We start from the raw sequence: 24,352 nt of genomic DNA on the forward strand, positions 1-24,352 counted from the left end.
CTTGAAAAGAACACAAAGTCATCGAGTCTTTTTTTTAAAAATTATGTTCCTAATACGTGATGTTTCTGCTGCTGATCTATCTGAATTAAACTTGTGTGATGTACAGCAAATATCATCCTTTCACTTTTGCAATTTGAATGTGGTAGAAAGTCTGTGCCAAAAACCATTTTGGCTCCAAAGCCCCTTCAATAACAGAAATAAAAACACAACATGAAATTCTTTAATTTATTTTTAAATTGACATGTTTTGTCTTTTAAATGAACTGTGTAATCTGCGTGATTTCAAATCCATGTCTTCACATCCATGTGTCTGCACTTGGATCTGTGTGTCTGTGATGAGATTTGGAAATGTGTTAACAAATCTGTTAACATCAATTTCTTAAAAGTGTAGAGGAACGTGGATGTGTTTAATTCAGACGTATTTAAGCATCTCTAAACAATCTGATTAAATCACTCTGTCATTTACCGTAATCTGTAAAATAAGATGACAATTCAGTTACTTTTTCCTTTTTAAGTAGATCTGAGGCACTTAACTGTGGGAGTTAGTAATCGCTTTTTCAGTTTCTCATCCATGAATTTGCTAATAACTACCTCTTCTTTTACAGTACTTCATTAATAGTTTTTATACAGTGTCCCAATTGAGAACCAAAACAAAATAGAGGCCCAGGAGGATGCAATCAAACAGATGATTATTGAACACACGCGTGGGAAGATGAACACTGCAAAACATCAGATGTAGATCTCCGCCCAAAAATATACTTCAGATTGCTTTTATAACGTCAGGGTTGGTTAACGCCCCTTCTCGCGTTGTACAAGAACATACTTTGTATTTTAAGAACATCATTTGCATGTTTTATAGACAATGAGCAATCTTAAGAGATAAATGCAGACACTGAAGTTCCCCTCTCTAGCATCTTCTCCAAATATGGCGATGGATTCAGGCTCTGATGTTGATGTCCTCCTTTTTGGCCCATCTTTTGTCACCTGTTACTAAGCAAACTCAGATGCAACAAGAAGCCGGATACATTCAGGCCTTCACTCAAGCCTGTTTCTAGATTATATGTATTATATGTGTTTTGTGAGCGTGTACGCAGTTTTAACCTTCTGTTGCTCCAAGTCACTTTTACAATAGATTGTCTGGACATTGCACCAAACAAAGCTTGAGACCTTCGATTGACTGAGCAGAATACACTTCTTAATAAGCACAAGATGCAATGTGTATAAAATGGTCTTAGCTGTACCTGTAGTAAAAAGGTTAATGTAATGGCAACAGCTTCAATAAATGTTTTACTGAAATGATGATTGATTTGATTAATGCAATGGTAATAATGATGAGTATGAGTAGCAGTAAAATATTTCCCTTATTCCACAACAGTATCTAAATTTCTTCTCAGACACATTATATACTCCTCTAGCTTTATTGAAACACTTTGACGTTCCTTGTTGTTCTGTCTGAAATAAAACAAGTTTAAAAGATATAAACTGTTTTAACTGTGGAAACACAATCTTCGTTTTTGTGGACAAATTGTCGCTCGGTGGAGTCACTGCCTTCATGAACGAGTTTGTTCCTGTCTTTCACTTTTGTCACTGAGCTGAGCAGCAGTCTCAAACCACAGCTTCTCCACCTGCTCCTTTCCTAACTCCCAGAGCTGCTGGAGAATGTTAACACCCTTTCTGGATGAAATCATCAGATACTCTTCATTTTCTGGCTGCAAGGTCAGAGAGTAACGACCTAAAACTAAGGACTGGCAAAAGCGGGACAGCACCAGCAAATATAGACAATCTTTCTCCACCTCATTGAGAGGAAGGACGCTTTCCCAGCCAGCAAGGACGGGTCCACCCACCTCGATGGGTTTAGGGTGCTCAATCATCATGTACATGACGGTGATTGCAAGCTCATGGATGTAGTAGCCACTATTCATGTCGCCAAAGTCCAGAATACCGGTGATCCTATAGCCTTCTTTATCATTAGGCTGTACCAGGACATTGAGGTCATTGAAGTCGCCATGGTTAACACCTTTAAAAAAGACATTTGAAAAGTGTATTTGTAAAATCAAACTACTACATACAATCAGCCAATGAGAAGCCAAGACAAGGTAATCAAGAAGTACAGTGCAAACTGTATGAGCAGCTCTCTGATAAACAGTTACTGGTCTTTAACCTTCACAGCTATGCTTTTATGACAATAAATATATTTTATGTTAAGTCATAAGCATGTAACTGATACATGTAACAAGATAATATTGTATACTCACATTTGCGAAAACTAGAGCGTTTGGGATCCACAGAGCTCTTGTACCCTTGGATTACAGACTTCACAACCTCCAGCAGAGGCTCTCCGTCTAACACGTAGAGGTAATCTTCCAGGAGAGCAACATTTGACAGACTCCATTTGAACCCCTCTCTCTCCAGCACGTGAAGATGAGGGTGTTTCATCTTAAATTACACCAAAAATGCAAGACATGTGTAAATGAAAAATAGCTGATAGACACATGTATTCTGGGCAGTTTCACGAAATTCTCTCCCGAAGATTCACTGAAATTCTAACACAGAGTGGACGCCTTTAGAAGAGATTTCACAGGACTGTTACTATGATACCTTTTTAATGACTGTGTCCATTTTAGCTGCAGTTTTCCCCATTTCATACAGCAGCTGTGGAGTTAAAGGAACCTTGGAGATGGTTGTCCCAGGCAAATAGGTCAACAGTCTCACCAGGTACTTCTGACTGCCAAAACCACAATCTGCCAAAAGTAAGGATATGAATAATTATAGGCTTCAATAAACTTGAACATATATGGCAGAGCCCTGTTCAAGGGCACAGGCGTAACAATATTGCTAATTATGCAAACTTCCTTGTGTAAGATTGCCCTTTAGCCCTAAGCCAGGATGTGTTATTCTACTCCTGCAGATGCCAAGTTTGCCTGTGCCTTATCTTTACAGATTATCTGCAAAAGCAACCGTCCAAAGGTCGAGTTCAACTACGCAGCACATTTATACTATGTCACAGAAACACAGTACTTATAAGCATGTGCAGTGTGCCAACATACTTAAGTAATGATGGAAAGTCTTTGGACACTGGTTCACTCATTTTCTGTCAATTTCAGGATTTTGTTTAGGGTCTAGGACCCACAATATCTGATCAGCCGTTATTGGCTGCATTTTGTGTTTCTTTGGTTATCTTTATCCAATAAAAAATGTATTTGGTGATCTGGAACATTTAAATATAAAAAAATGATAAGAAATCTGGAAGGAGACAAAGATGTTCACAGCACTGTGACATAAAGAAGTCTCCAGTAAGCACACAAAGTCTTTTGGGGGCTTCGTAGTCCTAGGTTTAAATAACACTCTGACATGTTATCTTTAGATGTTACTGAAAAACAAACAATTTCTAATTATAATCACTTGTGATTCAACAGTGAATGTTTACAGGGAAATTGCTACGAAGCATTTTGACATCAGTCAGGATCAATTTGAGCCTGACTGACTGAACACCGAGTGCCAGGCTGCAGTGACACAAGCTTCATCGTGCATGGATGAAATTTTATGTCATGTCAGGTAACGATATTTTTTCAGATCTGAACAACGTGGCTGGTCACATACCAATTTCCTCCAGACTCATTCGCTCTCCTGAGGTGTTGGGCAGCGCGGTTTGAGCAGGAATTCCATTCTGTTGTAGGAAGGACATGGTGTATGTCTGCACCTCAATCAGCAAGGTATTCTTGCTGTCCTCTGAGTTCATTATCTTTAGGATATACTCGCCACCCTCACTGGGCGCCACATAGAAGTTCTGGTCATCATAACTGGGCAGAGACTGAATCACTGATGCAGTCAGCCGGTAGAGCCTCTTCACAATCTCAGATACCTGGGAATGGCTTAAGTTGGGCTTGGCATTTTTTGGTGGCATTATTGCTGAAGGAAAACAACAAGCCATTAGAGAAGAGTTGCACTAATTTATAAAATCAACAAATATTATAACATCTTCATAAATTACAACAAATGCAACTGCAAAAAAAGTTAGAGTGGGAGAAACATTTCCTCTACCTGACTACCTGTTTTCATCTGCCTTTTACAGTGTTACAGTATTAATCAGGCACAATTCAATCATTGCCATGCTAGAACTGGTGAATCAGATCTTTTATGTGTTTTGTAACAATGATGTGAACTTCAGTCTTCATTATTAATGTTTACAGTTGAGCCGCACACATTTCTAGTCCTCAATAATAATAAAGGTGTTAACAGCAGAAGTGAAACTTGTTTGAGCGTAGAGCTGGGCGTTATGAGATTTTTTCATATCACGATGTTTTTTTCATTTCAGGCGATAACGATATCTATCACGATATAAGCCAAATAACTATATTTGTAAGATTTAAATGTGCCGTTGCTCACAAGTAAAATGTGAAATAATCAGCAGCTTGTTTTTATTTAAATATTTATTTCCCATAATAAGTTCAACAGGGTAGATGTACTTAAGGAACATGAGACTTTTTCAGATAAATAAAGGAAAATATTACAAACTACACAAAAGGCAGCCGCTAAAGCGTTTAAGTTTCAAAATAGAACAAACGAAACAGACTAAATTGTCAGTTCCACTTAGAAACAAAATATTAATTCTAAAAATAAATCTTAGTTTGTTTTACAGAAGAACAGACAAAACTGACTAACTTTTGTCAATATCAAATAAACTGAGAACTAAAAGGAAATTCTCAATCTCTCCTTGTTGTATAGCTGAGCTTTTCAAACAGTTTTAACAGTTACTTTAGTCTGACAAAAGCCGAATGACGAATTAGCGCTTCCAGTCAGAGACTGAGGCTACGTCCACGCGTACACGGGTATTTTTGAAAACTGAGATTTTCCGTTTTCGTTTTAAAAAATAATCCCGTCCACACATAAAGGCAGAAATGAAGGAAAACGCTGCTATGAACATGCCAAAGCAGCATTTCTGGTGCAGAAATGTTGGCCAATCAGAAGTCTAGAAGCCTCGGTGGGAAAAAGTAAACAAAGCTGGGGCATAGAAGCAGAACCGAGTCGTATGTGTGGAGGGACAGTAACTGTGTGTATATGTAAGCATTTAAACACTGCAGAGAGTAGAATTAACAGTAACAGTATTGTAGAAATTCATTTCACCGAAACAATAACGTGGCGCACAGTGTGACGCATGCACCAGTTTATTGTATTTCCAGACTTGCTTTCGGCACAATTTACAGTGAACGCTACTCTGTTTTTTGTCAGACTTGAAATAGCCGAAATACCTTCACACTACGGAACTTCTATGGCTCTTCCGTTCGACAATATCTCCGGCGTTGGAACCATCATCTGTTTTCTCTTCGGTCACGCTCGGTTGATTTTTCTAGTCGGCACACTCATTTCCTCCATTACCCGCTGGCTCCATTACCCGCTGGCTGCTTCCCAAACAAACACACGTGCGGCTTGGCACTTGTGCTGTACGTAACAAGTCACGGGACGTGACGCTGCGGCTGTGATTGGTTCGGCTCTGCGCTACTTAATTTGGATTGGCTGACCTTTTTTTTTTTTTTTTTTTTTTTTTTTTTTTAATAAATAGGACAGGGGGAATGAATGAGAGAAAGAGGGGGAGAGAAAGAAAGAAAACCAAAGGGGAGAAGAGACGGTGAGAAGGAGGGGGAAGAGAGAGAAAAAAAAAAAAGAACTCCTGGGTCACCTGTATGGAGAGAAAAAAAAAAAAAAAACAGATCATTACTAGCAGATCATTACATGGAGAAACCTTTGGAATGCAAGCATGCTGATCCACACAGGTATGCACACATGGGTATTCACAGACGCGGACTAAAGCTTTCTTGGCTGCTGCCTCAAAGCACACTGTGCGCTGTCTATCTTGCGTGCTGCACAATATCGTTTATTATTTAGTAAATATTGATATCTATGACTAGCTAGTTTATTGTGATGGTGCTTTGTTTTCTCTATTATTATGTTGCTCTTTGTTGTTTGCTGTCTCCTCTGTTTGTTTGTTTGTTTTTTTTTTTTAAGAGGACAAGAGCGGCGAAGTCTATCGCGATAGTTTAATTTCTCTATCGAGTAAAAGTTATATCGCGATACATATCGTTATCGTTCTATCGCCCAGCTCTATTTGAGCGTTAAAAAAAAGAGCAGAAAATTGCAATACACAACACAGAGATCAGTCCACACAACATGAGGAAAAAGCACAAAACCCTTTACATATTTTTTAGACACATACACCAACACAGTACTGGCTTTAAGAGACAGACTTCCTGACGGACAGGAAGCAGCATGTGAGGCTGGGAAAGAATGTCTCGGACTCCCGGACCATCAGCACCGGCTCCCCTCAGGGCTGTGTTCTTTCTCCTCTGCTCTTCTCCCTGTACACCAACTGCTGCACCTCCACCCACCAGTCTGTCAAGCTAATCAAGTTTGCAGATGACACCACCGTTATTGGACTCATCTCGGACGGGGACGAGTCTGCCTATAGGAGGGAGGTTGAACGTCTGGTGTCCTGGTGCAGCCACAACAACCTGGTGCTGAATGCCCAGAAGACAGTGGAGATTATTGTGGACTTCAGGAAGCACACAGCTCCACTCCCCCCCATCATCCTGACTGACACCCCCATCACCTCTGTGGACTCATTCCGCTTCCTGGGTACCACCATCACCCAGGACCTGAAGTGGGAGCCCACCATCACCTCCGTCATTAAGAAAGCCCAGCAGAGGATGTACTTCCTGAGGCAGCTGAAGAAATTCAACCTGCCAACACGGACGATGATGCAATTCTACACTGCAATCATCGAGTCCATCCTCACCTCCTCCATCACCGTGTGGTACGCTGGAGCCACTATCAGGGACAAACAGAGACTGCAGCGTGTTGTGCGCTCTGCTGAGAAGGTGATTGGCTGCAGACTCCCATCTCTGCAGGACCTGTACACCTCCAGGACACTGCGGCGTGCAGCTCGGATCTCAGCTGACCCTTCTCACCCTGGACACAGTCTGTTTGACCTGCTCCCCTCAGGCAGGAGGCTCCGGTCCATTCGCACCAGAACCTCTCGCCATAAGAACAGTTTCTTCCCCTCTGCTGTTGAACACATGAACAATAACCGTATGACTGTTCCCACCACTAACACATGACCCTACGCTGTGGTCACTGCATCATTCCATGTTTGGCACTGATCACCACCTGCACTCATGTATATATCATGTATATATCTATCTATCTACTTAGCACTTTTAATTCTTATTCTTATTTTTATTTTCATGTCTATTTAAGCTTAATTTATAACAGTATTTATAACAGTATGTTTGCACTGAAGCACCGCAGCAATTTCCTAATGTTGTAAACCCGCTCAACATTTGGCAATAAAACCCATTCTGATTCTGATTAACAGACCTGAACCTCGCAAAGAAACAAGAAAACTAAATACAGCAATGCCTTTTCATTAATAAATAAAATCATCATTTAAGAACTGCATTTTGTATTTACTCTTTAGCTAACGTGAAATTGATATAAAGATGTAAAACATGTAAATCTAGCAAATATGCAAATAAAATGAGAAGAGTAAGACATTTTATTGCAGCAGTGCTGTAGCAGATATTTGGCCTAAAAAACTGAAAGACAGCTTAAGTTCTTCTCTGAAGATGCCTCTTTGAAAATGGCTCCACAGAAAACAGTTCAGAAAATGCTTGATCATGCCCCTGACTTGTATGAGCAAACTAATAACAGTAGAAAGCTAAAACATTTTCAATTACTATGTAGATTTCTTATTAATAAATGTGTTATTACTGGAATTGCTGGCTCATCATCACTGGGAACTCAGTAATGGTCTTAAATTTAGTCAGTTTCCATGGAATGGACCCAAATGCTTCTTTTTTCTCAGGACATATTAATGCAGCAAAGTGCAAATGCAAATAAATACTTGGAACAAATTCTTAGAAGTCTATGTAATCCTTGTTAAAAACTCTATTATTAATGTGAGTTGACTTGTTTCAGTGCTAGCAAAATCACATCTGTCATAAATATCTGTCCCAAATTAATTACTGTGAAGCTGCATTCACAGCAGTATCTAGTGGGAATGGCATTTGATTGTGATTTGAGTGTAATGGCAAAGCAGCTTGATAATTTAAAAGTATTTCAAGAGTGTGTATCTCTGGCACAAAACATTGAAACAAATGATGTGTTTTGTAATAAGCTGCTAGCAGTAAAGTATCTAAAGATACAATTTGAGATGGGTTATGTTCTGCCTGCACCATGTCAAACTTTCAGTGTGAAGAGGAGGAGACCTAAATGCATCCATGAGACCATCTATATTACCCAACAGTGTTGCAGAACCTGGGTGTGAGTCAATGGTCCTGCTCAAGCCCTACAAATATTTTATTGTAAAAACTTGTTAAATCAAGAAATATTGTATTCACACCATAAATGAAAAGAACTGCAAAGTAAAGCTAAGCTGAAGGGAGACTTCATAATGCAAACATAATGTGACAGTTTTGCTTGATCCCTGAAGGACAAACACAGCTGTGATGAATCCAGCTGTGTTTGATTTTTTTAGCTACACCTCATATCATAATATTTTACTTCCAGGTAGCCACACTCTCTTGCAATTTGGGAAAATGGCTGCTTTTCACTTGTTTTCAGAATTTAGCAAACTCACAATTTAAGATTGGTTCTTTTCTATCTTTAGATACTTTACTGCTGGCAGCCTATTACAAAACACATCATTTGTTCCAATTTCTTCCTGCCAGAGATACGTACTCTTGAAATTATCAAGCTGCTTTGCCATTACACAACTTAAGTTAGCCCAGTTTAATCAGTGCTATTACTACCTGTAGAGCAAGATTTGACTTTGCACAGTACTGCTTTTTTAATCTTCAAACATCTAAGCAAATCTGTTCTTTTAAGGTCGTGCAAATCTAGATCCCAGAGCTGCTGTCAGCACAAACTCTGCTGGACTAAAGTTCTGGTACGTGTATTTCTTTTTTTTTTTTTCAAAAGATGTAAATTGTTGTACTCTGAAACGGAATTTAAATTTTTATTTTCATTTCAATGAATGAAATGATAATGCAAAATTGCTTATGAAGTTACTGCTACTGGGTAAGGCTGTTTTTGTGGGGGGTTTTTTTACTGCAAATTAAGATACTGTGTTAAGGTTATCAGGTTCATTAATCTGGCTTCTGGTTAGATATAGTAGTAAATTAACTCTGGTCTGTCTATCTCTGGTACACCACATACTGACATACCAGAGATGGACAAACACAAGTCTAACAGACTACTTTCCAAACACATTTCCAAATCTGTCATGATAACCTACTGAAAGGTGACTTGTAACTGACGATTTGTCTGTATATTCAGTGCTTCTTGCAGAACTTTTAGCTATTGTAAATGTATTTACATGTTTACAAATGCCATTATAGGCATTCTGAATAAACATCTACAGATTCCTGTACACATGTATAAGTTTGACACAGTTTTACAGATCTGTAAATGTGTAAAAAAATAATAAAAAAATAAAAGTGCAAACACATACACACAAACATACAGATTTTGATACGCACACACAAATCTCTACGCAGACTGAATGACAGAAAAAAATCAATATAACTACAGCAGTAATGGTTAATTGAATAAAATCATTTTAGTTTAATCCACAATTCTAATATCACTATGCAAACATGAGGGTTTCTCTCACATTTGCAACTAAAAATAGTATCTATGAGCACGTGTGTGAGTAAAAAGTATTACAACATTAAGCCCATGCAGGCAGCAGGTTTTTTTAACAGAAATACTGCTAAAACAACAGCAGCTGAGAAGATCATGCAGTTCTATTTGAACATGTAGCCAGAGTCTGCCTCTACACACACAGAGTCCTTCAGTTGGTAAGTTCAGGTTAAGTGAGTTTTTTTTTCTAGCACCTATTACTATAATGTAAAGTTAACTTTATAGCAGATTGTTTTACACAGTGAAAATCTACAGTAAAGATACAGAAGTTACATTAAAATTTGCAGATGAACTGCTACCTTAGTCTGTTACAATGTTTCAACTAGACAGAGTCACCTGCAACAAGCAAAGCTGACCTATAAAAATGTACATGGCACAGTAAAACTCTGAGGCACTGGCCTGGGGCTGGTAGGTTAGATACTGAATGGTTCAAATTAATTATTAATTATTAATTAATAACACCTACACCATCCAAAAGTCTGCTCTCTGCAACAGTAAACGTCGCATTAAATCACAGGGCAAACCTCAGTTCTGAGAATGCTGATCTGCTCGCTTTTCTTCATAGCAGACATCACATGCTCCTTTTACGACTTACAGACACACACTTACTAGCACACTTACACGTAGACACACAGCACACACAAAATACACACATGCATGAACACACACCATATACAGTTAGGTCCATGTATATTTCACACTGACACAAGTTTTATTTATTTACCTGTTTACTGAAACATGTTCCAATTATAGTTACAGTGGGGCAAAAAAGTATTTAGCAGCCACCGATTGTGCAAGTTGCCCCACTTAAAAAGATGAGACAGGTCTGTAATTTTCAGGATAGGTTCACTTCAACTGTGAGAGACAGAATGTAAAAAAGCATCCATCCATCCATCCATTCATCTTCATCCGCTTTATCCGAGGCCGGGTCACGGTGGCAGCAGCCTAAGCAAAAAGGCCCAGACCTCCCTCTCCCCAGCCACCTCCTCCAACTTATCCGGGGGAACGCCAAGGCGTTCGCAGGCCAGCCGAGAGATATAATCTCTCCAGCGTGTCCTGGGTCTGCCCCGGGGCCTCCTCCCGGTGGGACATGCCTGGAACACCTCACCCAGGAGGCACCCAGGGGGCATCCTTGTCAGATGCCCGAACCACCTCAGCTGGCTCCTTTCGATGTGGAGCAGCAGCGGCTCTACTCTGAGCTCCTCCCGGATGGCCGAACTTCTCACCCTATCTCTAAGGGAGAGGCCAGCCACCCTTCGGAGGAAGCTCATTTCTGCCGCTTGTATCTGCGATCTCGTTCTTTCGGTCGCTACCCACAGCTTGTGGCCATAGGTGAGGGTAGGGACGTAGATCGACCGGTAAATTGAGAGCTTCGCTTTTACACTCAGCTCCCTCTTCACCACGACGGACCGGTGCAGCGTCCGCATTACTGCAGCTGCAGCCCCAATCCGTCTGTCGATCTCTGGCTCCCTTCTCCCATCACTCGCGAACAAGACCCCGAGATACTTGAACTCCTCCACTTGGGGCAGGAACTCATCCCCGACCCAGAGTTTCCTTACTAGAAAATGGAATAAAAACAAGACCACTGAGAATCTCAGTCGACCTGGGGCTCCATGCAAGATGTCACCTGATGGGGTCAAAATCATCTTGAGAACTAGGGCTGGGCCATATTATACCGTTCATGGTAATACCAGTATAACGGTCGGCAACGATAGGAAAATGAAATATTGCGATAGAATGTGGGCAAAATGCGCATGCGCAGTGCCTTTGTTTTCATACGCTCATACGCACATGGCAGAAAAAGTATGGCGGCAATGGAGGATGACACGGACGAAAGCGCATCTTTGAATGAAGCGGGTGAACCAGAATTGGTCAGTAAAAACAGTGCAACTTCGGTGGTGTGGAAGTGATTTGGTTTTCGTCCATTGGATACCCATCAAAGCACAATTTTTTGTAGAACGTGCAAGCGGGCCGTGGCAAAAGGAGGAAACACTACAAACCTATTTTATCATTTGAAGCAGAAGCACTTCTTGGAGTACAAAAAAGCCGTTAAAGCACGTGAAGAGTTGTCCGCTTCAACTAGGTGGTGAGACCAAAGAAGATGACTCAACAAACAATCGACGTAGCTTTAAATAGCTGCACGCCTTATGACAAAAGTAACAAATGCTGGGGGGAACTAACTAATGCAGTGACACATTGTTTAGCCAGGGATATGATGCCTATTCAGAGTGTGGAAAGAGAAGGCTTCTAAAAGATGCTTAAAACGTTCCATCCACGCTACAAGCTACCCACAAAGAAATACTTCTCTAAAGTCGCCTTGCCTGCTTTATATGAAGTAGGGCTGCCACAAACGACTATTTTGATAGTCGACTAGTCACCAATTATTTTTGCGATTAGTCGACTAATCAGATCATGCATCCATTCGACGTACAGCGTATAGCTTATTGCACCAGCATGCATCTGCTCTTATATAACTATCATTAGCTTACAGCTTTAAGTGTTTAAGGTATGTGCTAACTAAAAATAAAGACAAGATGATAGTTTATTACATTTTAATGAAATTTGCAGATCGTTTCGGTGAAGTTTAATAAACTCCTTGCTATCTAAAATATAACAGGACACCGGAGTATATTCTCGAGCATCTCACACTTCTGATAATCAGTTGTCTGCTTGACGTTTATTCAGCTGTGTAAAAACTGTAACTTTAATCTCAGCCAAACCGATTTACTCAGCCACAAATAAAATACTAAAAAAAAGCCAAACGATAACATTTTTAAGTTATCTAAGTGACTTATATATGTTTAACCTGAGTAGTGAAAGATGGTGGTGGGTTTGAAAACGATTTGCCGGGAGTCCGGTGTTCTCAGCGGCTCTAGTGAGCCTTGCCCCGGCTAGCTATCGAGCTAGTGGGTAACAGACGCCTCCGAAAACGTTGGAGAGCTTTTGAAAATATGTGGTGTCTTGATAAACTGAGCAGATATTTGAGGTTTACGCAGTTACATTCTCGCCTGAAAATATGCTAAACGTTTATTTTGTGACCCAGAAAGAATAATAAGAGTAATATTAAAACTAACTAGCTGCCGCCATTGTTGGAAACTGAGCTGGGCTGCGCTATGAATTCTGGGACACAGCTTCTTCTTCTTCGGGGTTTAACGGCAGCTGGCATCCTTGTACATGCCATCTTCTGTTTCAGTCCATTATTACACTCTTAAATCCTACTACTTATTCCTGCGTCTTTTGGGATCTTACAAAGCTTCAAACGACGTGTCAACTATTAAATCAGTCGTCGACGATTTTGATAGTCGACATAATCGTGATTAGTCGACTAATCGTGGCAGCCCTAATATGAAGAGATCCGTACTGAGGTGTCAAATGCATTATCTTCGGTGGAGTTTTTTGCGTCCACCAGGGACATGTGGTCAAGCCGAACATCAGACCCCTACATGAGCCTCACAATACATTACGTGGACAAAGACTGGAAGCTACAAAACACGTGCCTCGAAACAAGTTTTTTCCCCGAGGACCATACTGGGGAAAATATAGCCAGAGTCTTAACCCTTTAGAGCCGATCGGAGCGGACACGCTCCATTTTGCGTAACTATTTTTAAATCCCGGTAGCACTGCAACCACGTAAGCTAGCGCAAAAAATTTTTTTGTATATGAAACCGGAGGAGTTGTACTTACATCTTATGCCATCAGCTTGTCCTAGGTCACGGTTTCCTTCCACATAAAGCTTTGCAAAAACTGCATAAAAAGCGCTTGCAGGAACAAAAACATAATATTCCAGAAACACGCTTTTCCGATCCGATCAGCTGTTCATAACACTTCCTACGTTGGAATAGATGTCAGCGCGAACTTTTGCATTTCCGCCATTACCTGCCCGAAACCGGAAGTGACGTCATTTTCGCGGAAATGTAGTCTTTTTTACCATCAGGGCCTCAGGGCCTATACTGGTCTTTTTAAAAGTTATCTTTGACTTTATGACTTTCTGTGTCGTTTCTGGGATGCTTAGGACTCATATTGCACTGCTGGAAATAGTTTATTTTGATGCATATGCTGCTTTTTTGCAAATTTGCAGTATAATATTTATTTTCGTTTTTCCTGCAGAGTATAAAAATTGGTGTATTTCAAAAATAAAACTATGAAGACACTCAAAATAAATTTCCTGTGGTGGGAAACTATTTTGTGCAACTTTTTTGTATTTACAGTTTTGAGGGATAAGCCTCTTAAATTTCTCTAACTAGAAATATATGTTAAAAAGCAAAAACGATTTTCAATTTTTTTGTAGTTTATTGCACTTTTTTTGCAAATGTAATTACTATGCACTTAATGAATACATATTATTAAAATCTGGGCTATAATGGTTGTATTGATGTATAGCAACTTGAAATGCTCCCAAAAATGGCTCCACAGCATGTAAAAATATAATATAAGCTCTGGCGGACTTGGTTCTATGGTAGGTCTTAAAGGGTTAAAAGAGTTCCTCAGCTCGTGGAATCTTTAGGAGGAAAAACAAGTGTGTGTGACGACAGGCAACGGGGCCAACATTGTGAAAGCCGTCGCACTCAACAACTGGACCAGACTTTCATGCTTTGGACATCGCCTGCACATTGCAATAGGTACGTTTTTTTTTTTTTGCAATAGGTAAGTTAATTATAAAGTCAGATTAAGCATATATGTATGTATGTATATACACACATATATATATATATATATATATATATTAGGGGTGCAACGATACACAAAATTCACGGTTCGGTTCGGTTTGATACTTTGGTGTCACGGTTCGATATTTTTTCGATACAAAAAAATGTTCATGCATTTTTAATTTGTCATTTATTAAAATTATAAATATATATTTTAACTCAAAAGTACAGTTTTTAAATTTAACCCTAACCCTTGTGCGTGTTTTTTATTTTGACAGCGAATGTGCACCTGCGGACCACTTATGTGCAGCCCTGGTTATTTAGCTCGTCATATTGCAGCCACAGAAATTATTTTGTCCATGAAACCATAAAGCTGCACTTTCTTTTTGCCTTATAGTCTGATTTGTCATAACTTCTCCGTTTTGTGGTAAGCTTTTCTTTGGCTGTCACTTCTTCACCCTGACCTGTCTTATTTGGCTCAGCAGAACTGAAATGTTTTTACACACGCACTCACATAAGCTCAGCGATTCTCTGCGCGATCAACTTCTCACATGTTTAAGCTTGCTGCGGGAGATTTCACTTGTCATGTTTGCATAGTAAGCTAACGATTAATAAGACGATGTCAGAGGAATTGGTGCACAAATTATCATCACTCACAGATCAGTGCTGTCGCTCTCTATACACAGTTCGCACGATTGCAAAGTGAAAGCAAAAAACACAAGCGCAAATTCAAACGCGACTTCAATATGTCACATATTGACAGTGGCTCACCGATGCCAATGACATAATTACCCAGCTACATTTCCGAAAGAATGCAAAAGCATTGACATATATTTTTCCTACAATAGCCCGACGGGCAGGGAAGAGATAGATTTTGGTAGCCCGACTGAAAAAATCGCTAGCTCCGGGACGTCGGGCTAGCGATATTGCAAGCCCTGTATCTGATTGAGGAATCACTCATCTTTGGAAAAGAGAGTTTATTACAGAGAAATGTCTCTTTCCAAAATAAAAGCTATACTATCCGCTTCTTCTGGGCTATATTCTCAGCAGCATAAGGAGAATCATGTGCTAACAGCTGTCTAAATGACTCGGCTAAAGTTAGTAGCATGCTTGCTTTTTTTTGTCTGCTTCCACTTGTCTTTGCACTAGGATGATGTCGGCGTAAATGTGCAGTCATATTCGTCGTGTTCCCACTAGTGCTTTCAGGTTAATCTCGTTGAAATGACCTTAACGCCACAACACGGCAAATCTCCGTTAACGAGCTACCGCCGATCGCTCCGTGCATGGGGCTAGACGGCCAACACGTTAACGAGCTAACTGCGCTAACACACTAGTTCACACCAATGTAATTGAGCATTGCATGGCACATCCAACATACTGTTTTACTTTAGTCCATGACTCGCTTACCTTCAGGGTCATACGTCACATGAAAACCAAAATAATTCCAAACGCCAGATCTGAATGAGGTTCAATTTGCCTGTTGCAAGGAGAGCTTAACTTCTGTCTCGCTAGCTTGCCCTGCGCTCTTCCTCCTGACTATGCTGTCTGTGTTGAGCGCTCAGTGGATCTGCGCTCGACAGTGCAGCCTAGGCGGAGTAGTCGAACACAGATTCACTGAGCGCTCAACACAGACAGCATCGTCAGAAGGAAAATTGATAAAATAAATTACAAATGTTGTATTGTTCGATACATATGCGTACCGAACCGAAAGCACTGTATCGAACGGTTCAATATCGATACGAATATCGTTGCACCCCTAATATATATATATATGTATGTATATATATATGTATGTGTATATATATATACACATAACTGGGAACAGCTAAGATACTGCGCAGGACCCTCAAGCTCCCAGGCCTCTGGTAGAGGACCCGAGCTTGAAGGATAAACCGCCCCCAGGGGCGTGCTGGGTGTTTGTTTGTTTTTTTATATATATGTATGTATGTATGTATGTATGTATGTATGTATGTATGTATAGATAGATAGATAGATAGATAGATAGATAGATAGATAGATAGATAGATAGGTGTGTGTGTGTGTGTGTGTGTGTGTGTGTGTGTGTGTGTGTGTGTGTATGTGTGTGTGTGTAAATAATTGTGTGTTATACATAAAACGTAAATGTCACACATTCCACACCGCATTAATATTGCTGTTGAGTAATGAACTGTGTTTCCTTTTAAATGTATGTCTTTTAGAAAGAAGTGTGAAGGACCCAAGGATTGAACGAGCAGTTGGAGTGGGAAAGAAGATTGTTGCTGCTTTTGGCCACAGCTGGAAGCGCCAGCGAGCTCTGCAGGCTACCCAAAAGGAACTGGGCCTACGAGAACACAAACTCATAACTGAATGTTGCACTCGTTGGGGTTCAAAGCAGAGAATGATCCAATGGCTGCTGAAACAAGAAAAAGCTATAACACAGGTTTTAGCTGCTGATAAAACCACAAGGCATCTCATGTTGACATGGCAAGACATTGAAGTGCTTGACTCGGTCAGCACTGCATTGAGTCCACTCCTAGAGTTTACAGATGCTTTCTCTGCTGAAGAGTATGTAACCATTCCATGTGTTAAGCCTGTTCTTCAGATGTTTAACAATGACATGTTAAAAGTAAAAGAAGGTGACACTGAGCTGACCAAAGACATCAAAACAGCAATACTTGACTACATGAACAAAAGCTACAAAGACAGTGTCACAGAGAGGCTGGTTGACATGGCTTCTTTCCTTGATCCACGGTTTCATACAGAATATTTCAGTGAGAGTGAAAGCGAAGCCATCAAAGTTCAAGTCATGAGTGAACTAGAGCATCTTGACCCACACCAGGGTAGCACAGCCACAGGTTTTTCAGAAACACCTCATACATCTACTGGTGACCAAACAAGTCAGCGAGCTGTTAAAAAGCTAAAGAAGAATCTCGGGAGTTTTTTGAAGGGACCAGTTAGTGGCAAGAAAGAGGTAACTGCAGAGAGGTTATCATCTGAACTGAGCAGTTATGTGAATAGTCCACCAGCAGACAGTGAGTGTGATCCTCTTTCGTGGTGGAAAGTTCACACAGTAAATTTTCCCCACATCAGCAGATTAGCTAGGAAATACCTCTGCATTCCAGCAACTAGCTCTGCATCTGAAAGGTTGTTCAGCACAGGTGGAAATGTAACTTGTCAAAGGTCCTCCCTTAAGCCCGCATCTGTGAACATGTTAGTGTTTCTGGCAAATAATCTTAAAAGTTGAAATGTAGAAAAACTTCCGGGAGCAGTAGCATAATTTATCTATGTTTTTGTTTGTTTTGTTTTTACTCAAGAGTTTGTGCAATATTATTATTTGACTTATTGATTTTGCACACTGCACTTTTGTTGCAAAGCACCTCTTAAGTTTTGTGGATATACATGATTATGGATAACCATGTATATAACAGTATTCAATTCAATTCAATTTTATTTATATAGCGCCAAATCACAACAAAAGTCGCCTCAAGGCGCTTCATACGTATCATTATGAATACGCATTCATTCATAGTATAACCACTGTTGAATTTTGTGAGGCTGTAATGCACGTTAAAATAAACAGCTGCTTGTTTAAACAAAAAGAAATTGATGGGGTTTTTTCCCCACTAATAAAGTTGTAGAGTTGTATTTTGTTTTGCGTCAATTATATCGTCAGTTATATCGTTATCGCAAATTTTCAAATCTATATCGTTGTTACGGTCGCTGACCTCTAGTGGCTCTCCCTCTGTAGAAGAGGTTTTTTTTCTCCTTTTCTTGTGTTGCAGGTCTGCCTCATGAGCCACAGCTGAGGTGTGTTCCAGCTCGTCAGCCACGGCATATAGTCTGCCATCCTAAACTGCCACACCCCTGCCACTTTCCCCATTTTTGCCAGAGCTGTGAGCTGTAGTGTTTAGGGCAGCGGGCCTTAGTGTGTATGTGTGTGAGAACTTAAACTCTGTGGAACTTTGGTTTTCTTTCTTTTATTGTAAGCAAAGGTGTGCCCTTATTGTGTTAATTAGTTCATCATTGTGGAAGCAGGTAGGGGTTCTCTGCCATTTTGGTTTCAACTGTTTTCTCCTGTTTTTGGTTAGACAGGGAGCTCAGCCATTGTATTTTGTTTTGGTTAGTGAGTACTTGGTTTGATTTTTAGCTAAAGGGGGTGTTTTGTTTGTTGTTTTGGCCTTGGAGACCCTGAAGAAAAGAGCTTCCCTGTGTTTATTTTTACTGTAGTAGTTTTGGGCAATAAATCACGTTTAAATGACATCTATTCTCCAGTAGTTCATGTGTTCTCTTTCACTTTGTGTTACCCCTCACTCCAGTCAACACTTCGTTTTCAAGGGGGGGCGTAACATAAGTTGGGGCTCGTCCGGGATTAATTTTGGATATGGCACAGTTTAGCCTGGGTGATTTTATAGCTAAGCCTGCATTAGACCAGCTTGATGCATGTAGGAAGGAAGATTTATTTGCCGTTGCCGCGCATTATGAAATCCCTGTGGCTAAGTCTATGAAGAAGAGCGAGTTAAAGTCTCTTGTTGTCAGTGGGTTGGTTGGGAAAGGTGTGTTCCCTTTAGACGTGGACTCGGGGGATGACGCGTCAGACCTCGAAACCTCTGATCAGCCTGAGGTTTGTGCTGAGGAGGGGGCGGGGACACCTACAGTGGTCAAACCAGGTGAGGGAAAGCCACCAGCCTCTCTTCCACGGTTTGAGCCCTTCTCTGTCGAATCCAGTAATCCCAGTGTTAGTGCACGCTTAAAGGTACGTTTAGCTCGTCTTGAACTTGAGGCCAAAGAAAGGGAACGTAAGGATGAGCTTGAGTTCAAGCTAAAGTGTCGGCAGCTAGAAGCTGAGACATCTATTAGGTTGCGTCAGCTGGAGTTGCAAGCTAACAAATTGTCTCCTGAGCCTTCTGCTCCATCTTCAGTGAAGGATGAAGATAACAATAGTAATCCTTCAGATAATTCTCCCCCTGCTCGTGCACCGCCGACATTCGATGTAGGCAAAAACATTGCCCTAGTTCCACCATTCAGGGAGACTGAGGTGGAGGCCTATTTTAATGCGTTTGAGCGCATTGCTATGGCTTTACATTGGCCCAAGGAGGTTTGGTCCCTTTTGCTTCAGTGCAAATTAATTGGTAAGGCACAGGAAGTATGCACAGCTCTCACTATCGAGGACAGTCTTGTGTATGACAATGTCAAAAGCGCTATACTCAGAGCCTATGAGTTGGTGCCTGAAGCCTACAGGCAGCGTTTCAGGACCCTGAGGAATGGTAAATGGTAAATGGCCTGTATTTATATAGCGCCTTACTAGTCCCTAAGGACCCCAAAGCGCTTTACATATCCAGTCATCCACCCATTCACACACACATTCACACACTGGTGATGGCAGCTACATTGTAGCCACAGCCACCCTGGGGCGCACTGACAGAGGCGAGGCTGCCGGACACTGGCGCCACCGGGCCCTCTGACCACCATCAGTAGGCAACGGGTGAAGTGTCTTGCCCAAGGACACAACGACCGAGACTATCCAAGCCGGGGCTCGAACCGGCAACCTTCCGATTACAAGGCGAACTCCCAACTCTTGAGCCACGATCGCCCCACTGCTCAAACATTCCTTGAGTTTGCAAGGGAAAAAGGGATACTATTTGATAGGTGGTGTCAAGCAAGCAAAGTTTCAGAGTTTAACGCATTGCGTGAACTGGTATTGTTGGAGGAATTCAAAAACTGTGTTCCTGACCGTACAGTGCTGTACCTGAATGAACAAAAAGTTGCCACTTTGCAGGAGGCAGCTGTCCTGGCCAAAACTACACGAGGGGAACTGGTCAATGACCTGAAGAGAGCTGGGACCACAGTAACAAAGTTCACTATTAGTAACACACTACGTCGTCATGGATTAAAATGCCATGTGGTCAAATGAGACCCAAATAGAAGTCTTTGATATAAATATCACTCGCCGTGTTTGGAGGGGGAAGAATGCTAAATTAGGGCTGCTCGATTATGGCAAAAATGATAATCACGATTATTTTCACTGAAATTGAGATTGAGATATTTGACGATATTTATTTAACCCTTTAAGACCTACCATAGAACCAAGTCCGCCAGAACTTTTTTTTTTTTTCTTTTTTTTTTTACATGCTGTAGTGCCATTTTTGGGAGCATTTCAAGTTGCTATACATCAATGCAACTGTTATAGCCCATATTTTAATAATATGTATGCATTAAGTCCATAGTAATTACATTAATTGCAAAAAAGTGCAATAAACAAAAAAATTGAAAATCGTTTTTGTTTTGTTTTTTTACATATATTTCTACTTGGGGAAATTTAAGAGGCTTATCCCTCAAAACTTTAAATACAAAAAAGTTGCAAAAAATAGTTTTCCACCACAGGAAATTTATTTTGAGTGTCTTCATAGTTTTATTTTGGAGATACAGCAATTTTTATATACTGCAGGAAAAACAAAAAACAATCCTATGATGCAAATTTGCAAAGAAAACAGCATGTGCATCAAAACAAACTGATTCCAGCAGTGCAATTCGAGTTCTAAGCATCCCAGCAACTATTCAGAAAAGTATAGAGTCAAACATGACTTATAAAAACACCAGTATAGGCTTTTAAGGCCTACAAGTAAAAAACTACATTTTCCGCCAAAATGACGTCACTTCCGGTTTCGGACAGGAAATGGCGGACATGCGATAGTTCGCGTTGACTCTTTTTCACTGTGGGAAGTGTTACGAACAGCTGATCGGATCGGCAAAGCGTGTTTCTGGAATATTATGTTTTTGTTCCTGCAAGCGCTTTTTATGCAATTTTTGCAAAGCTAAATGTGGAAGGAAACCGTGACCGAGGACAAGCTGATGGCATAAGATGTAAGTACAACTCCTCCGGTTTCATATGCAAAACAAATTATTGCGCTAGCTTACGCGGTTCCGGTTCTACGGGGATTTAAAGGGTTAACAATAACAATGTATTGAATAATGACTTTAAAAAATAATATAAAATAGCGTGCAAATACTGATAACAGTGCAAATGTTTGCAATATAAAAAATAAATGAAAAATGTAAACATCTATGTTTAGTGAACTTTGCAGTGTTGCTCTGTGGTGCAGCTATGACACCGTAGAAAAGTTTACACACTATGTCTACTTGATCCAAGTCTGACTCCGCGAACCCATAATGTTTCCACACCACTGAAGTTTTTTTTTACCTCTCTTTTCAACCAACGGCAGTCACTCTCCTCTCCAAATAACTTCTGCTTAGCTTTCCGAGCTTCCCTCGGGTCCTCTTAATTGTTGTGATGCGTGTTCGAAATGCAGAGAGGTGCGCTCGATTTGCCACACGGAGCAGCGCGAGAGTAAAGCACGAGGGAGGGGCTAATAATCGGCTCAGTCATTTTTAATGATCGTTGAAAGCCCAGATCGTAATCGTGATTAAAATTCGATTAATTGAGCAGCCCTATGCTAAATTGCATCCCATGAACACCATACCCACTGTGAAGCATGTGAGTGGAAACATTATGCTTTGGGCTGCTTTTCTACAAAGGGGAAAGGACGACTTATTCGTATTACGGAAAGGATGGATGGGGCCATTTATCGTGAGATTTTGGGCGAAAACCTCCTTCCATCAGTGAAAGCACTGAAGATGAAACGTGGCTGAATCTTCCACCATGACAATGATCCCAAACACACCACCCAGGCAACAAAGGAGCGGCTACGTAAAAAGCATTTCAAGGTTCTGGAGTGGCCTAGCCAGTCTCCAAACCTCAATCCAATAGAGAATCTGTGGAGGGAGTCGAAAGTCCAAGTTCAACGATTCAAGAACATACAGCCAAAGAAACCCAAAAATTCATTAAAAGCAAAGAAGTGGAATATTCTTGAACGGCCAAGTCAGCCACCTTAACTTAACCCAGTTGAGCAATCATTTCACTTGTTGAAGACTAAACTCTGGACAGAAAGGCCAACAAAAAACAGGAACTGAAAGCAGCTACAGTAACGGCCTGAAAGAGCATTAAAAAGGAGGAAATCCAGCATCTGGTGACGTCCATGAGTCCAAGACTTCAGAGCGTGATTGGCAGCAAAGGGTTTTCAACCAAGTATCAGAAATAAATGTTTTATGTTCAGTTATTTATTCGTCCAATTACTTTTGAGCTCCTGAAATGAATGGATTGTGCTAAAAGAAATGTGTTACTTCCAAACAATTGTATGCAATCTTTTGTTCAAAAAGTATTTTTTGTCCAATCATGCATTTAATTGTTGGAATAATTATAATAAAGAATACTTGATTACTAAAATAATCAGTAGTTAGAGTTCTTGTCATTAGTATGTACAGAAGAGAGGTATAGTAAGTTTATCGTTATTTGTAAAATGCAGTGGCGGCTTTCTCATGGTTCGTGGCTGCATTTCAGCCAGTGGTGCAAATGTAGAAAATCACAGTCAGATTTTTTTCGATACAGTCTGGAAAGCGTCTGATTGGCAATGTCTTCATTTTTGAACACGACAATGATCCCAAACATACTGCCAATACAGTAAAAGCATACCTTGATATCAAACATTATCAGTCATAGATTGACCTACATATTACTGAAGCAGCGTAGGATCGTCTTTAGAGACCACAGAACCAACAGCAGCCAAGAAGACAATAAGAACAAGCCTAGGTTTCTCTCACGACTGTAGACAGGCTGCAAGATCAGAGTTCTGCTGAGTTAAGCAAGCATTCCATTAATCCTTAACTAGTAATGACTTCACGAATTTCAACTATTAGAGAAAAAAGTACTCATAACCATCTCACAGAAATAACATTATGTACAGCTACTTTAATGCCACTCATATTTATCTAGACTCTTTATCTCCACCCTCTGTCTGTCTGTCCAGCCCGACAGACACTCTCTGTACTTTTAAGATTAGGCTCAAAACTTTCCTTTCTGATAAAGCACATAGTTAGGGATGGAGCAGGTGATCCTAAATTCTCCCTATGCAGTTACACTTCAATAGGTCTAAGCTGCTGGAGGCTACCCATCAGTGTTACTTTTTCACTCACCTTTTTTTTCCTACTTCATATGTGTTTATACACCACTCTGCATTTAATCAGTAGTTAATGTTAATTTCTGCCAACATGTCTATGTTGTGTCTTCCTCCCCTCACCCCCAAGCGGTCACAGCCCTGCCTGAGCCTGGTTCTGTTTGATGTTTCTTTCTGTTAAAAGGTTTTTTCCTTCCCACTGTCACCAAAATGCTTGCTCATAGGGAGTCATCTGATTGCTGGGGGTTTCTCTGTTTTATCTTGAAATTGCACTAACTTAAATTAGCTTAATAAAATATATTTTACTCAGGTATATTTTGTCAGTCCCCTTAAAACAACATCAGCAAAACATCTTTGACAAAAAAAAGCCATAGATGCTATATATGCTACATACAGGCTGAATACAGGCTAGTAGCTGTATTCAGACTGTGTTTAATTTTAAGCCATTAAAACACACTCAAATAGCAATTAGAATATGTTTTATATTTGCTAAATTGACTCAGTCTTTATAAAAGAAAATTCCTAAGATAAGCCTTTGAAATAGCTGAAATAAACCAATTTAGCATAAGCTAGAAACCTTAGCTAGTACTAATAAAGTCATCAGAGTCTACCAGAAATATTCAGGATTTCACTCACTGATTCCACTTCTTTGACTTCTTCTAACAGTAAAAAAAATATGTTCATGCTGCATGCTTGTTTCATGTTAGCAGTCTTTGTGTTTATGAACTCCCTACATTGTGTTTTTCATGCATTTGTTCAGGAATCTAACTTAAATAAATTTTAAGTCTTCATCATCCTCATTTCCTAATGTTTAGCTCACTCTCCGTCTGTTTTGCACACTTACACACAGCCTTGTGCACGCTTTAGGAAAAGTTCATAACTTGCTCGTGTGCCAAGTAATTAATAACAAATGCAAAACAAAAGGGAAAAATTCTGGTAGACCTACCTCTGCTTTCTGTATGCCAACTTTGTGAAATCGAGAGGGACTGTGATATTATGCCACTACGTGTAACGGAAAAGCGTC

At 40.3% G+C, this 24,352-nt stretch overlaps 1 protein-coding gene across 1 annotated transcript; it reads right to left on the minus strand.

Annotated features, from left to right (window-relative positions):
• Nucleotides 1–211: 211 nt before the first annotated feature.
• Nucleotides 212–24,352, minus strand: hykk.2 (hydroxylysine kinase, tandem duplicate 2). The gene is made up of 6 exons (XM_086263281.1): nt 24,275–24,352; nt 5,249–5,676; nt 3,600–3,908; nt 2,598–2,740; nt 2,255–2,435; nt 212–2,016 (listed from the first exon to the last, which is right to left on the minus strand). The coding sequence occupies exons 3-6, from the start codon at nt 3,901–3,903 to the stop codon at nt 1,550–1,552; spliced, it is 1,095 nt and encodes a 364-aa protein (XP_086119407.1). The 5' UTR covers nt 3,904–3,908; nt 5,249–5,676; nt 24,275–24,352; the 3' UTR covers nt 212–1,549.

This window comes from Aulonocara sp. 'chitande type north' Nkhata Bay, linkage group LG15, assembly GCF_057382095.1.
Source record: "Aulonocara sp. 'chitande type north' Nkhata Bay isolate Kocher_YH1m ecotype deep benthic linkage group LG15, A_spYH_male_GT1.1, whole genome shotgun sequence".
Lineage (NCBI taxonomy): Eukaryota > Metazoa > Chordata > Actinopteri > Cichliformes > Cichlidae > Aulonocara > Aulonocara sp. 'chitande type north' Nkhata Bay.

Bases quoted from the DNA above. Each gene is read 5' to 3' on its own strand.
- hykk.2 (XM_086263281.1), bottom strand. From the start codon at position 3,903: ATGCCACCAAAAAATGCCAAGCCCAACTTAAGCCATTCCCAGGTATCT. The intron at 2,741-3,599 runs GTATGTGACCAG...TACTTTTGGCAG, and splicing joins AATGAGTCTGGAGGAAATTG to ATTGTGGTTTTGGCAGTCAG. The intron at 2,017-2,254 runs GTGAGTATACAA...TCTTTTTTAAAG, and splicing joins ACGCTCTAGTTTTCGCAAAT to GTGTTAACCATGGCGACTTC.